The 13,349-nt window shown below is 41.3% G+C and overlaps 1 protein-coding gene across 6 annotated transcripts in view; it reads left to right on the top strand.

The window, feature by feature from the left end:
- The window catches only part of SULF1 (sulfatase 1), a 158,310-nt gene that overhangs the window by 88,800 nt on the left and 56,161 nt on the right, over positions 1-13,349 (top strand). For 5 of the 6 annotated variants that reach the window (XM_057532226.1, XM_057532223.1, XM_057532225.1 and 2 more), the window contains one exon: positions 11,862-12,101. In XM_057532226.1, coding sequence (XP_057388209.1) covers positions 11,862-12,101 — 240 coding nt within the window. Of the gene's footprint in view, positions 1-11,861; positions 12,102-13,349 lie in introns of those variants that run through there. The other variant, XM_057532227.1, reaches the window with a different exon arrangement.

Raw genomic sequence — 13,349 nt, 5'->3', positions numbered from 1 at the left:
CCCTGAAAGTGTCTGGTGGTTTCATCTCCCTCACCTATATTTCATGCCTTTGTACATCTCATCCCCTCTGCCCTTTCCCCATTCTTCCACCTGGCGAACCCCTACCTATTCTTCGTGACCCAGTCCAGATGCCTTCCCCTCGGGGGTCTTCCTTTACCAAAACGATCCTGCTGTCCAGCAGGGTGGAGGGAACTTTCCTTTGCACCACCTTGGACCTGCCTCCAGCATATGACCCTTAATCCACCATGTGCTTCCATACCTGTCTCTTCCACTCAACTGAGAGCAGCTAGAGGGCAGGGTAGTGTTTTATTTATGTTGCAGTCCTGATGCTGGGACTGTGCTGGGAATCTAGTAGGTGCTCAGTAAACTGGAAATGGACCCACAGGGGCCTGAAAAGGCTAACAGAATTCCCAGAAATGAATGCAAGTATCCGTCATGATCTACCTCTTCAATATACAATACTTGTCTTTAAAATAAATTAAGGAATTGTTTGATCAGTGTATTTTTAAGAGTTCAAAATTTCATCCTTATCCTATAGTTAATTAATTCATTCAGTAAATATTTATTAAGCAGTTATTAAACACTGGCTTCTAGTGGAAACACATGGATATAATGGTGAAGAGTCGTAGGCCAGGTTCAGTCAACCCACCTGTTTCCTACATGTTTGCCTTGCCTTTACTTCCTTCCTTGATTTCCTACCCAGATACCAGGCTAAGCATTCACTCATTTAATCATCACAATTGCTCTATGAAGTGGTTACTATTACTCTCTTCAGTTTATACTTAAGATAAATGAGGCTTAGAGAAGTCGCATAGGCTGTGATGAGCTAGGAAATGGTAAACTCAGGATCCATATTAGGGCTGGGTCTCCACAGCTACACATTTAACCATGATTCCTTCCCTCAATCCGTCCTTCAACAAATATTTATTGAGCCCTTCCTAAAACAACCTGTAAATACATGGTCACGCCCTAGGTTCCAAGATAACAGCTAAGATGGGTCTTGTTATCCCACTGGCAGAACAAGTTGATGATGAACCAGTGTGAACCATGGGTAAAAATTTAGAGAAGACTTCTTTTCTCAGCAGAAAAATTATGCTCTTGGTAGTGAGGACAGTTTGATGGAGACTTTTGCCTGGCCGATTGTAACGCTCTCATGATCTTTCTTGACACTTAACTGCTCTCGACTTTAGTTGGCTTTTGTGTTTTTTTTAATCATCTTAACCAATTTTTTTTTTTTTTTTTTGGCTGCGTTCTGTCTTCGTTGCTGCGCATGGGCTTTCTGTAGTTGTGGCAAACGGGGGCTACTCTTCGTTACGGTGCGTGGGCTTCTCATTGCAGTGGCTTCTCTTGTTGCAGAGCACGGGCTCTAGGCAAGCGGGCTTCAGTAGTTGCAGCATGCGGGCTCAGTAGTTGTGGCGCACGGGCTTAGTTGCTCCGCGGCATGTGGGGTCTTCCTGGACCAGGGATCGAACTCGTTTCCTCTGCATTGGCAGGCAGATTCTTAACCACTGCACCACCAGGGAAGTCCTCATCTTAACCATTTTTAAGTGTACAATTCAATAGTGTTAAGTACATTCACATTGTTGTGCAACCAATCTCCAAAACTCTTTTCATTCTATAAAATTAAAACTCTATACTTATTAAACAGTAACTCCCTAAACCCCCAGCCCTTGGCAACCACCATTCTACTTTCTGTCTCTATGAATTTGACTGCTCTGGGTACTTCATATAAGTGGAATCATACAGTATTTATCTTTTTGCGACTGGCTTATTTCACTTAGCATAATGTCCTTCCTCACTGTTCATCTGTGTTGTAGCATGTCTCAGAATTTCCTTCCTTTTGAAGGTTAAATAATATTCCATTATATGTATATCCACCCTATGTTTATCCATTGATCTCCTGTTAGACATTAGTGTTGCTTCTGCTTTTTGATTATTGTGACTAATGCTACTATGAACATAGGTGTATAAATGTCTCTTTGAGACGCTGCTTTCAATTCTTTGGGGGTATATACCCAGAAATGGGGTTGCTAGATCATTAGATAATCCTATTTTTAATTTCTTGAGGAACTGCAATACTGTTTTCATAGCGACTGCACCATTGTCCATTCCCACCAACAGTACATAAGGGTTCCAGTTTCTCCACATTCTTGACAACATTTGCTGTTTGCTGGTTTTTTGATAATAGCCATCCTAATGGGTGTGAGATGTTCTCTAATTGTGGTTTTGACATGGTTTGTTTTGGTTTGATTTTTTACTTACATGTGATTATGTTTGCCAAATATTGAATAAATCTTCACCTAAGCAAAACTTTTGCACCTGTAACACTGCAGGCATTTTTGGCTTCTGCGCCTCCAGAAGGATATAACAGACTTAGAAAAGGCTTAGGAAAACAACTACAAAAATTGTAATAGAATACTTTTCCTTTTGGGAAAGAATAAAACAACTGTATCTCTTTGTCTGGAAAGACAAAGGCTAAGAAGGATTGTAATCCAAGTTTATGAAACAAGCTGGGAAGGAAGGCTCTTATTAAGTAGGACGGGGGCCCCTCCCTCAACTTTGAGGACAAATAAAGTAAACTAGTACTTTGTGAAAGGAGTGAAACACATGAGGAATTTACTAATAAAAGTGCTAGAACCTTATATGTGGATAACACTTTATCTTTTTCCAAAGAACATTTATTCTCATTATTGTATTTTATTGTCATCCCACCCAAGTTGGGTGGGTAGGACAAAGATCATCATCCCAGGAGAACGCTTGGTCCATGGAAAGATTAAGTAATTTAACCAATGGTCCCCGTACTTCTGGATTTGCTTTTTCCACAACTTGAGAAGTGGTTCAGGTTATGCCTCTACCTGTAAATAGTTCAGGTTTTTAGGCAAAGTTAATGGGTGGAGATTTACACCTTTTTTAAAAAAATTGAAGTATAGTTAATATACAATATTCTGTTAGTTTCAGCTGTACAGCAAAGTGATTCAGTTATACATACATATATATCTTTTTTTTCAGATTCTTTTCCCTTATAGGTTATTACAAAATATTGAGTATAGTTCCCTGTGCTATACAGTAGGTCCTTGTTAGTTATCTATTTTATATATAGTAGTGTGTATATGTTAATCCCAAACTCCTAATTTATCCCTCCCCCTCCTTTCCTCTTTGGTAACCATGTTTGTTTTCTATGTCTGTGAGTCCATTTCTGTTTTGTAAATAAGATCATTTGTATCATATTTGAGATTACACATATAAGTGATATGATATTTGTCTTTCTCTGTCTGATTTACTTCACTTAGTATGATAATCTCTAGGTCCATCCATGTTGCTGTAAATGGCATTATTTCATTCTTTTTTATGGCTGAGTATATTCCATTGTATATATATGTACCACATCTTCTTTTTTAAAAATAATGTATGATTGATTTTATTTTATTTATTTATTATTTTTTGTTTTTGGCCAGGCCATATGGCTCGTGGGATCTTAGTTCCCCAACCAGGGACTGAACCTGCTCCCTTGGCAGTGAAAGCATGGCGTCCTAACCACTGGACTGCCAGGGAATTCCCAGTACCACATCTTCTTAATTCAGTTGTCTGTTGATGGGCACTTAGGTTGCTTCCATGTCTTGGCTATTGTAAATAATGCTGCTATGAACATTGGGGTGCATGTATATTTTCGAATTTGGTTTTCTTTAAGCTAGAAAAACACAAATGGACATGATTAACATGAAGTTTGGGATGATGGTTACCATCTGGGGAAGGAGTGGTAACCAAGAACATCAGCAGTATCCATATTTCATTTTAAAATTTAAAATATATATCTGAAGCAACTATGATCAAATGTTAAGCTTTGACAAAGCTAGGAGTCATGTTATTTATTCTATTTTTCCCTGCACTTGAAATATTTTACAAATCAAAACGAAGAAAATCAGAAAATCAGCTTGTGGGACTCCCCTAACTTTCTGAGACTAGAGTCAAAGAGATTAGGCTCTAAATCTTTCCCAAATGGTCCCTGGGTGCCACTCTGAGAAACAGAATAATGAGCTGATTAGTCCATTGATCTGGCTCAATGTGGCATTTCTTAAATTCTTAGGAAATTGGAGTGGTGCTAACATCTCAGTAACGCTGACCCAATGCTTCTCTTAGATCATAGGGAGAATTAAGAAATCTTAAATACATGGAAACACTTTGTCTAAAGCAGAGGTCACAAATGGGATCTACAGTCCAGAGCTAGCCCACACATGTGTTTTGCTTGACCAGCACACTTTTTAAAATCAAGGCAACATTTTAAAAGATCAGGTGATTTTACATAAAAAGAAAAAAAATCCAGATTCTGACTTTTCTTGAAAGTTCAGAAGAATGAGGGCTTACATTCCCATGAGGCAGCCATCAGTTAAATGCTTGAAGGGGAGTCAAAGCTGCCCCCATTAGGTGGGGCGTGTCCTCCCGAGACCTTCACAGTCCCCACCACTCTCCACTGCTCCCCAAAACTTAGGCCAAGGAGCACTTGCTATTTGCCATCATGCCCATCCTGCTGATTTTCGTATAGTCAGGGGAAAGTTCTGTACACCCACATCTCTATCAAACGTAGAAAAATGGAAAGACAAAAGCTCTGTGATTTTTCTTGTACCTGCCTACCTTCTCTGTCTAGCCTGTAGGCATTTTTACTTCCATTTCCCTAAAAAACTAGTCTCCACTTTTAATGGCCTTTAGCTCTTTAGGGGAAAAAAAATAATGAGTCCTAGTGACCTGGAAACATGCCAGACAGATTTATTATCTGCTTCTTGGTCCCTTCTTCCCCCAACTTGTTTTTCCTCCTCTGGTTTTAGCTGAAACATCTGTTTTTTTCTTTCCTACCACTTTCATAGTTTTGGTAGAAAAAGGTATACTGTGTGATCATGTTATCTTTTTAATGCTTTCAGAATTAAAATTTTCAATAGACCAATAAAACCATTTTTAATATGGGAAATATCACTGTTTAAGGTACCATACTTAACTGTTGGCATAGGAAAATAGCAGGGATGTGCTTTAGCACAGGCCATTTATATATTTAAATCATTAACCTTACCCCATCATAAAACAATGGCGTCTAGAAACAACCCTGCACATTTAATGAGTTGTGTTTGCTTGTCATTATCACTCATCAAACCATGAATTGTTGCAATTCACACAGAGGTGTGTCGCTCTATGAAGCCAGGTGTGTATGAATGCCACATATCTGGGACTTCCTCAAAGGATGATGATGACAAAATTTATTATTGAATTTCTGGTTTTGTGAGTTTTTCTGGACATGATGAACAGCCTTGATGAAAATGTTCATGTTTGATAGCATGAAATATTGAATAATCAAATGCTAAGATATTTGAATCAGGAAAGGCAAAGCTTTGTTGTTAAGTTTAACATGTACGTGAAGTAATCCAGGCTCTCTGTGTGATTTTGGTAAAGTCATTCCGATTAGTGGGACATTTTCTCCCTCCTGACCTTTTTTCACACATGTGATTTGGGAATAAATGAGTTGAAGCCTGTAGAATGATTTAAATTCCTGGCTATGACATCCCCACCCCTGCAAGAGCGAATGGCAGATGTCCCCAGTCCCAACCTGGAACTCTGGCGCTGGGACAGCTTTTCTTGGCAGCCCCAAGATTCAGCTGTGGCCTGGACCTTCCCTGTCCTCAAGCCAGCCCGGTCAGCAGTGCCCCCATGCCAGCTACTGGACTTAATTACGGTCACTTCAGAACATCCCTGTCAGGCTTCCACCTCACAGGACAATTTTAAATGATAATGAAGTCAGGCTTCTTGCTTAAGAGGGGCGTGGGGAACAGTGTGTGATGGGTGGAGGGGAGCTGATATCTCTCAGCCAGCATTAACATTTTATGTCTTGAAGCACAGACAAAGCAGTTGACCTCTGTCTTAGTCCGTGAGGACTGCTTTAACCAAATATCATAGACTGGGTGGCTTAGTGACTTATAAACAACAGATATTTATAATTATTATGATATTTATAATTATAATATTTATAATATTATAATTATATTATAATTATTATAATATAATTATAATATAATTATATATAATATATAATATATATAATAATAATATATTTATATATAATAATTATAATATATATAAATGTATAATATAATTATAATATAATTATATATAATAATATATATATAATATAATTATATATAATAATAATATATAATATAATTATTATAATAATTATTAATATAATTATTATAATAATTATTAATATAATTATTATATTTATAATTATCAGGTAATTATTTCTCACAGTTCTGGAGGCTGAAAAGTCCAAGATCAAGGCTCCAGCAGATTCGGTGTGTGGTGAGGACCCACTTCCTGGTTCATAAGTGGCTGTCTTGTCACTGTGTCCTCACATGGAGAAAGGGGCAAGGGAACCCTCTGTGACCCCTTTTATGAGGGGCTGATCCCATTCATGAGGGCTCCACCCTCATGACCTAATCACCTCCCAAAGCCCCACCTCCTAATACCATCACCTTGGGTGTTAGGTTTCAACCTATACATTTTGGAAGGACACGAGAAAGTTCAGTCTGTCGCAACCTCTGTATTCTTACCTTAGCTTTGGAATTCAGATGTGATTACAGATAGGGAGATGGAAAAGGCAAGAGTAAAGGAAACACGTTGGGGCTGAGGTGATCACAAAGTAAAACCGCAGCTCACGCCATTTGCTCAACAGCCCTGCTAACTAGTCCGGGGAGCTATTATTAGCTCCATTTTACAGCTGAGAAACACAAACCAAAAGAGGGTAAATGGCTTGTTCAAGTTCATCTGTGACAAACACCCAGATGTTTCCCCCCAAGTCCAAACCCAGGGCTCTTTCTCTTCTCGTGCTCACGCTCCTAAGCCCTGCTTTGGGAATCTCGTTATGATTCTTTAGCCTTAAGCTTCATGTCATTCCTATGAAATAATTGTTCTGATAACTAAGAATCAACATGATTTGCATTTTAGGCACCAAAGGCCTGAAACCCAGAAGAAGTGAGGAGCTTCAGCTTAAAACAAAACTGAGTCCTTCCAGCTATAGGACAAGACATGGTCCCATCCACTGCTCTCAAGCTGGAAATGCATAATTATGAGTTGTTTTATGCAGAATAGTGTTTGGTAGTTTCCCAATGAAAAATCAATGGTGCGATCATAGTGGCTGTAGAAGCAGGACGAGGCAGTGTTGTTGGCTGACATATAAAATCATTGCACAGCCATAAAAGAGAAGAAGGAGCTTTTTGCTTACCTTGTTGGAGTGCAGTGACTCAGCAGAGGGAAGAGGTATGATTCCTGTGCTCCATCATCTGTGTCTACGCAGGGGATCCGAGATCAGAGGCAGCAGTTAACACCAGTGTGACTGTCGGCTTCTGAAGACAGACACGCCTGCAGCCCACTCACCCCGACCTGGGCCCGAGCTACTTTAATCACTTCAGCCCCTAAGAGGGCAGGAGACAGGCTTTAGTGTCTGTTAGTATCTCCCCTAAGAGGCCGGAAGAAGCAAGATATGAGATTTCAGAAAATGAGACATATCCTGACTCCGAGCAGACATCATTTCTGTGTCTCAGTCTTGAGAACGTCAATGTCACAGCCAGGACTCAGCCTAGTTGGAGCTTAAGAGTGTGGTCTCTGAGCAGACTGCCTGCCTTTGCATCTGGGTTCTGCTGCTTAGGGTCTGTGTGGCCCTAGGCACGTTGTTTAACCCTTTTGCTCCTCAGCTTTATCATCCTTGGTATGAGAATAATGAATAATAACACCCGCTATGGAAGGGCTATTGTCAGGGTTAAATGAGTTGCTACACGGGAAGCACTTAGAAGTGGGAGTAAAGTAGAAAATCCATGAGAGTAAAAGTATGAAATCAGTGCTTCCTCTTCCTCTCTGCCCACTTTACAGCCTTGGAAGCGGTCTAAGCCACTTAGATCACTTAAAATGAGGCACCCACTAAAGTCTCTTCCAGCTCGAGTCTTCCCCGGCTCTGTGTCAGGCCTCGGAGAGTTCTGCAAGAGTGGGGAGGGGCCTCGCCAGCATCCTCAGGGAGCTTGTTAGAAATGCAAATTCTCTGGTCCTTCCCCGGGTCTTACTAAATCAGCATCTCAGGGTGGACCCAGAAGCTGAGGATTGAACATGTGCTCCAGGTGATTTTTAACGTTGGAGAAGCATTGTCTCAGAACCTTCTCCTTACTGAGAAACGTGAAGCCACATTCAGGAACCTCACATTCGGGAACCCCGCCCGTGGTGCTACCGTGGTCACAGTACCTGCAGGGACCAGATGTCCTCATTGTTCCCTTAGACGTGTGGGCCGGTTGGAAGCAGAGCATTTGGAGGGATTTTTTAGTTCCTCGGTACAACCATCTCAGTCAATTAAGAAAAGAGAGATACTTAGAATGAGAGGAGAGTCCTGGCTGGGGCAATTATGATGCAAGGGGCTGAGTTTAGTCCCCAGTTTGTAGATTATTTGACCTTAGATCAGATTTTCACCTCCCATCCTGTGCTGCAGTCCAAATAAGTCTGTAAACTGGAGGTTGCAGCTTTGTGATTCGGGACCTTGGAGGACGGCCTGCAGCTGCATTTTTTTTTTTTTTTTAATTTGAGTCCAGCTAGGCTCATAAGGAAACTCTGAGAAGTCATTCTTTGACATGAAACGACTGTTAGGCAATAAAAATTGGTCAACAGTGTTTGCTGAGTTTTCCCAAAATTCAAGCTATTACCATAAGTAATCACTGCAGTTTTCTAAAGAGGAAAGAGTAATAAGGGAATGGACTTTGGCATCAACCTCGAACTCTCTCCCCACTCCTGCATCTCATTTCATGTATTTTCTCCAGGCTCTTTCCCCCTGTGTGATCAACCAACACAAATATAAAACACAACGTTTCTAAAATGCACTTCTTTGATCTTCTATAGGACATATTTCTTGTTAGTTACTTCTTGAGTAACAGTGAAACCATTACTTTTCCAGTTTTCTTCCCAGGCTGAAAACTGTGGGTCAACTCACAGCCTTCTGAATGCATTACAACATCTCTTGGGTCTGCTGCTTAAGAGTCCTTCTATTTTAAAGGCACAATCCAGTTCAAGTTCTTATCAGCCCATGGCCGGGTGGGTTCAGCAACCTTTTGGCCGTACCCTTGATGGACCAGCCTATTCCCCACCCACCCCGCAATGCACATACTTCCATTGCCATGGCAACACCTCTCAAAGACTTCTTTCTCATCATGTCCTTCATGCCTTTGACAAAGAACTTGCTCTGCCGTCATTTTGTCTATTCTGTCAAATCCAAATATCTCTGCCCAGCCTCCAAGGTATTGGCTAAATCTGCCACCCATTTCATGAAGAGAAGTCTTCATATTCGTTTTCATTCCAGAAAATCCACGTGCCATTTTCATCACTCCACTTACTTCTTCCCACCTCCAGTGCACCGTGCATACCACCTTCCCCGTGCTACCCACAGAACACTTCGCCCATCCCATGTTTTTCTTCCTCCTTTCCTTCCATTTGTCCTCATCTCCTGTGGCAGAGCTGTTATTAAACATTGCCTCCGGTCCCCGCTGTCTTTATACATCCTGCTACTGCTATATCCACGCTCACGTCTACCTTGCTTTGCAGATATCCCTAAGCAATTTTCATATGTAAATTCTCATCTGGATGGTTTACTGCTGAAGATGAGAGGCAGCAGAGAATTTTCCATTTCTTTTGTTAGTGCTGCACTCTGGGGGATCCGTCCAGAGAGTTGAGGTCAACAGAATGAATGCTCAGCATGAAGTAGGTGCTCACTACATGTTATCCGCTGATGGCAAAAAGGTTGCTTGATCCCCTGAATACAACCAGGGGAGAGAAAGCAGTTAGGAATCCTCCTAACTGAAGCATATTTTAGGGAGCTCTAAGGAGGCCCAATTAGAAACCATCTTTTCTGTTTTCATGTGAATGGTAAGAGCTCGTATGTGAAAAAAAATCAGGCTAACTGTGGTTTTTGGATGGCTGCACACTTCTCTTCTGCTCTGAATGCTTGCCTGGTTTGCATTACGATTTCCTTCCTTCTTGGAAAGCTACATAGACTTTCTCCCTTTCTTTGGAAGAAGTAGGACCTGTTGGAAATGTGAGACTCCAGGATTGAAATGCAATGGCCTTGGCTGTAGTGCTCTGTAGTGCATTTCTTGACAGGTCCTGAAAAGACTATTGAATTCTGGCCTGAGCTTTTTTTTTTTTCCTGCAGTATTTGGATGGGTTTCAGCTTCCATGTTTGGCTGGATAATCGAAATAGGGTTTTTTTTCTTCCTCAGCAATCGTATGTACAATTTCATCCTTTACAGTTCAAATGGCATACTTTACTACTATGCAGATACTTTTGAATGCAATAGAATCATAGCTCTTTCACAAACAAACAACCCATCTTTTAAAATGACGTGGAAACAGGCGAAAATATAAACTGGTCGTACTATCCTGGTAGAAAAACTGGCAGGTATGTGGTGAGTTTGCTAGAGGATACCAACTTACATTGAAGATCTTTTTTTAATTAAACACAGGCATTTTGCAAACCAAAACTACAATGAGATATCACCTCACACTGGTCAGAATGGTCGTCATCAAAAAATCTACAAAAAATAAATGCTGGAGAAGGTGTGGAGAAAAAGGAACCCTCTTGCACTCTTGGTGGGAGTGTAAAGAGTATGGAGGTTCCTTAAAAAACTAAACATAGAACTACCATACGACCCAGCAATCCCACTACTGGGCATATTCCCTGAGAAAACCATAATTCAAAAAGACACATGCACCCCAATGTTCATTGCAGCACTATTTCCAATAGCCAGGACATGGAAGCTACCTAAGTGCCCACTGACAGACGAATGGATAAAGAAGACATGGTACATATATACAATGGAATATTACTCAGCCATAAAAAGGAACGAAACTGGGTCATTTGTAGAGGGGTGGAAGGACCTAGAGTCTGTCATACAGAGTGAAGTTAGCCAGAAAAAGAAAAACAAATATCGTATATTAACGCATATATGTGGAATCTAGAAAAATGGTACAGATGAACCAATTTGTAGCACAGGAACAGAGACACAGACATAGAAAACAGACGTGTGGACACAGGGGAGGAAGGGGGGTGGGATGAACTGGGAGATTCGGATCCACATATATACACTACCATGTGTAAAATAGATAGCTAGCGGGAACCTGCTGTACAGCACAGGGAACTCTACTCAATGAGCCGTGGTAACCGAAATGGGTGGGATGGGGGGGTGGGAGGGAGGTCAAGAGGGAGGGGATACGTGTATACATATAGTTGATTCACTTCGTTGTACAGCAGAAACTGACACAGCATTGTAAAGCAACTATACCCCAGTAAAAAAAAAAAAAACACAGGCATTTTGGAAGGACTTTTACTTAATTGGAAAACTTCTCCCCTCTTTTATTTCATACGATGAAAACATTCTATCTCGTCATCTCTACAGTGTCTGTGGCATGGTGCGAGTGTGGTGGGCTAGGAGTTTTGATGCTCTGTTTTGATGCTCTCTGATAATCTTCAAAGGGCTGCTGGCCTTGGAATCTGCTCCGTCTCTAAAATTCTAGCTTTAGTGATCAGATAAACCTGCTTTTCTTTTTTTTTTTTTCCTTTGTGATTAAGGAGGGGAGAAGCTGAAATGTGTTTTTATTCTGCAAAGTACTTGAGATGGCAGAATCCCAAATGTTGCATTTTGTTCTAGAAATGAGAGCTCGTCAAATGATAGACTCCTTCAAGCTAAGGAAGAGAAATGAACAAGTCAGGGGGAGCAGAGTCCCTGAGTGACGTGACATCGGTGGGTGATCGTGCGGTGCTGTCTGTTAACAATGCTGGCCATTGTGCCTTCCAGGGTCCCTGCAAGTCATGAACAAAACCAGGAAGATTATGGAGCGTGAGGGGGCCACCTTCACCAACGCCTTCGTGACGACGCCCATGTGCTGCCCCTCCCGGTCCTCCATGCTCACGGGCAAGTATGTGCACAACCACAACATCTACACCAACAACGAGAACTGCTCTTCCCCCTCCTGGCAGGCAGTGCACGAGCCGCGGACTTTTGCCGTCTATCTGAACAGCACCGGCTACAGAACAGGTAAACAGAGAGCTTTCCAGCCCATGAAGCTCTGGTAGCGCACCTCTGGGGGATGCACTGGATGGTGAAATATATGAAGTTCCAATCAGTCCCTAAGTGCAAGGAGCCGAGGCTTGTCTCTCTCAACATCCTCCCCGTCCCTTACTTTCCCCTCTGATGGATGTCCCAGCGAGAGGTCCCTTAGAGAATAGTCAGTGATTCTCAGCAGACACATTAAGAAAGTGTTGTCCTCATCAGAGCAACCGGCAATTGGAATTTTCCAGGGGAACCTGCAACAGAAGAGTTTTCATCCCATGAACATGCTTACCTCAACCTTCCACATCTCCAGGCATCCCAGCGCAGCTTGAGGCTTGTCTCAATTGTTGGCAAATTCTTGCCGATTGGGTGAGAAATCATCAAGCGCTTTGAAATTGCTTAGCACCTACCCCAGGATCTGGGGCACAATAGATTATCAAAATTATTTACTGAATTCGTACGTAACTGAAAGAAATAATCCAATGAAGTGTACCTTATTAATTCATCTATTTATTTACTCATAATTAATAGGATTGGGAGTTTCTTTAGCTTAGTTTTGGTGACTTTTAGATCTCAAGTGTTCGCCCCCATCTCCCAGGAAAGGAGGGCATCCCAATTGCTACATCTTCTATCACTGTTTAACCTACATAGGTGAGTGGTTTGGTTAGTTGGTGTTTTGCAAACTGGGGACCTCCTTCCAGAGAGGTCATGAACATCATACCAATCTAAGAAAGAAGCAAGGCTCCTTCCTGTGAGGTTGTCCCCAAAGCCTTTATTCTCCTAGCATTTATATGCTCTCCTTGGGTTTTCTGAGCATTTCTTTATGAAAAGAAACAAAGATATTGATTGAGGGGCTGTAATGAAAAATAATTTTTTCAGAACCACCTAGACGTATTCATAAGAATTAAGGGTGTCATAATTAAAGCTTGTTGAAAAAGATTTTCAGGTCTGCAGATTCTCTATTCTGAAGAGTTAAGAGGAAAGGATATCAGATAAATGTATTCTCTCAAATCTCTTGTAAAAATGAAATTAATCTCTTCCACTGGACTTAGGAAATATGTGGCCATTTTCTTCTTTGCAGAGCGCCTTGTGGGCACTTAATACTTGTTATTTATGGATGAAAGTATTGATTGTGGATATGATAGCACTGTCATCCACAGGCATTCAAGAGCTCCACTCACAGAAGAAACTCCTCCCATGAGCCTCAAGGGTGTTTGCTTACGCTTCAGAAAG

This window comes from Balaenoptera acutorostrata, chromosome 17 (genome assembly GCF_949987535.1).
Source record: "Balaenoptera acutorostrata chromosome 17, mBalAcu1.1, whole genome shotgun sequence".
Classification (NCBI taxonomy): Eukaryota; Metazoa; Chordata; class Mammalia; order Artiodactyla; family Balaenopteridae; genus Balaenoptera; species Balaenoptera acutorostrata.
This window is presented reverse-complemented; position numbering and strand designations above follow the sequence as displayed.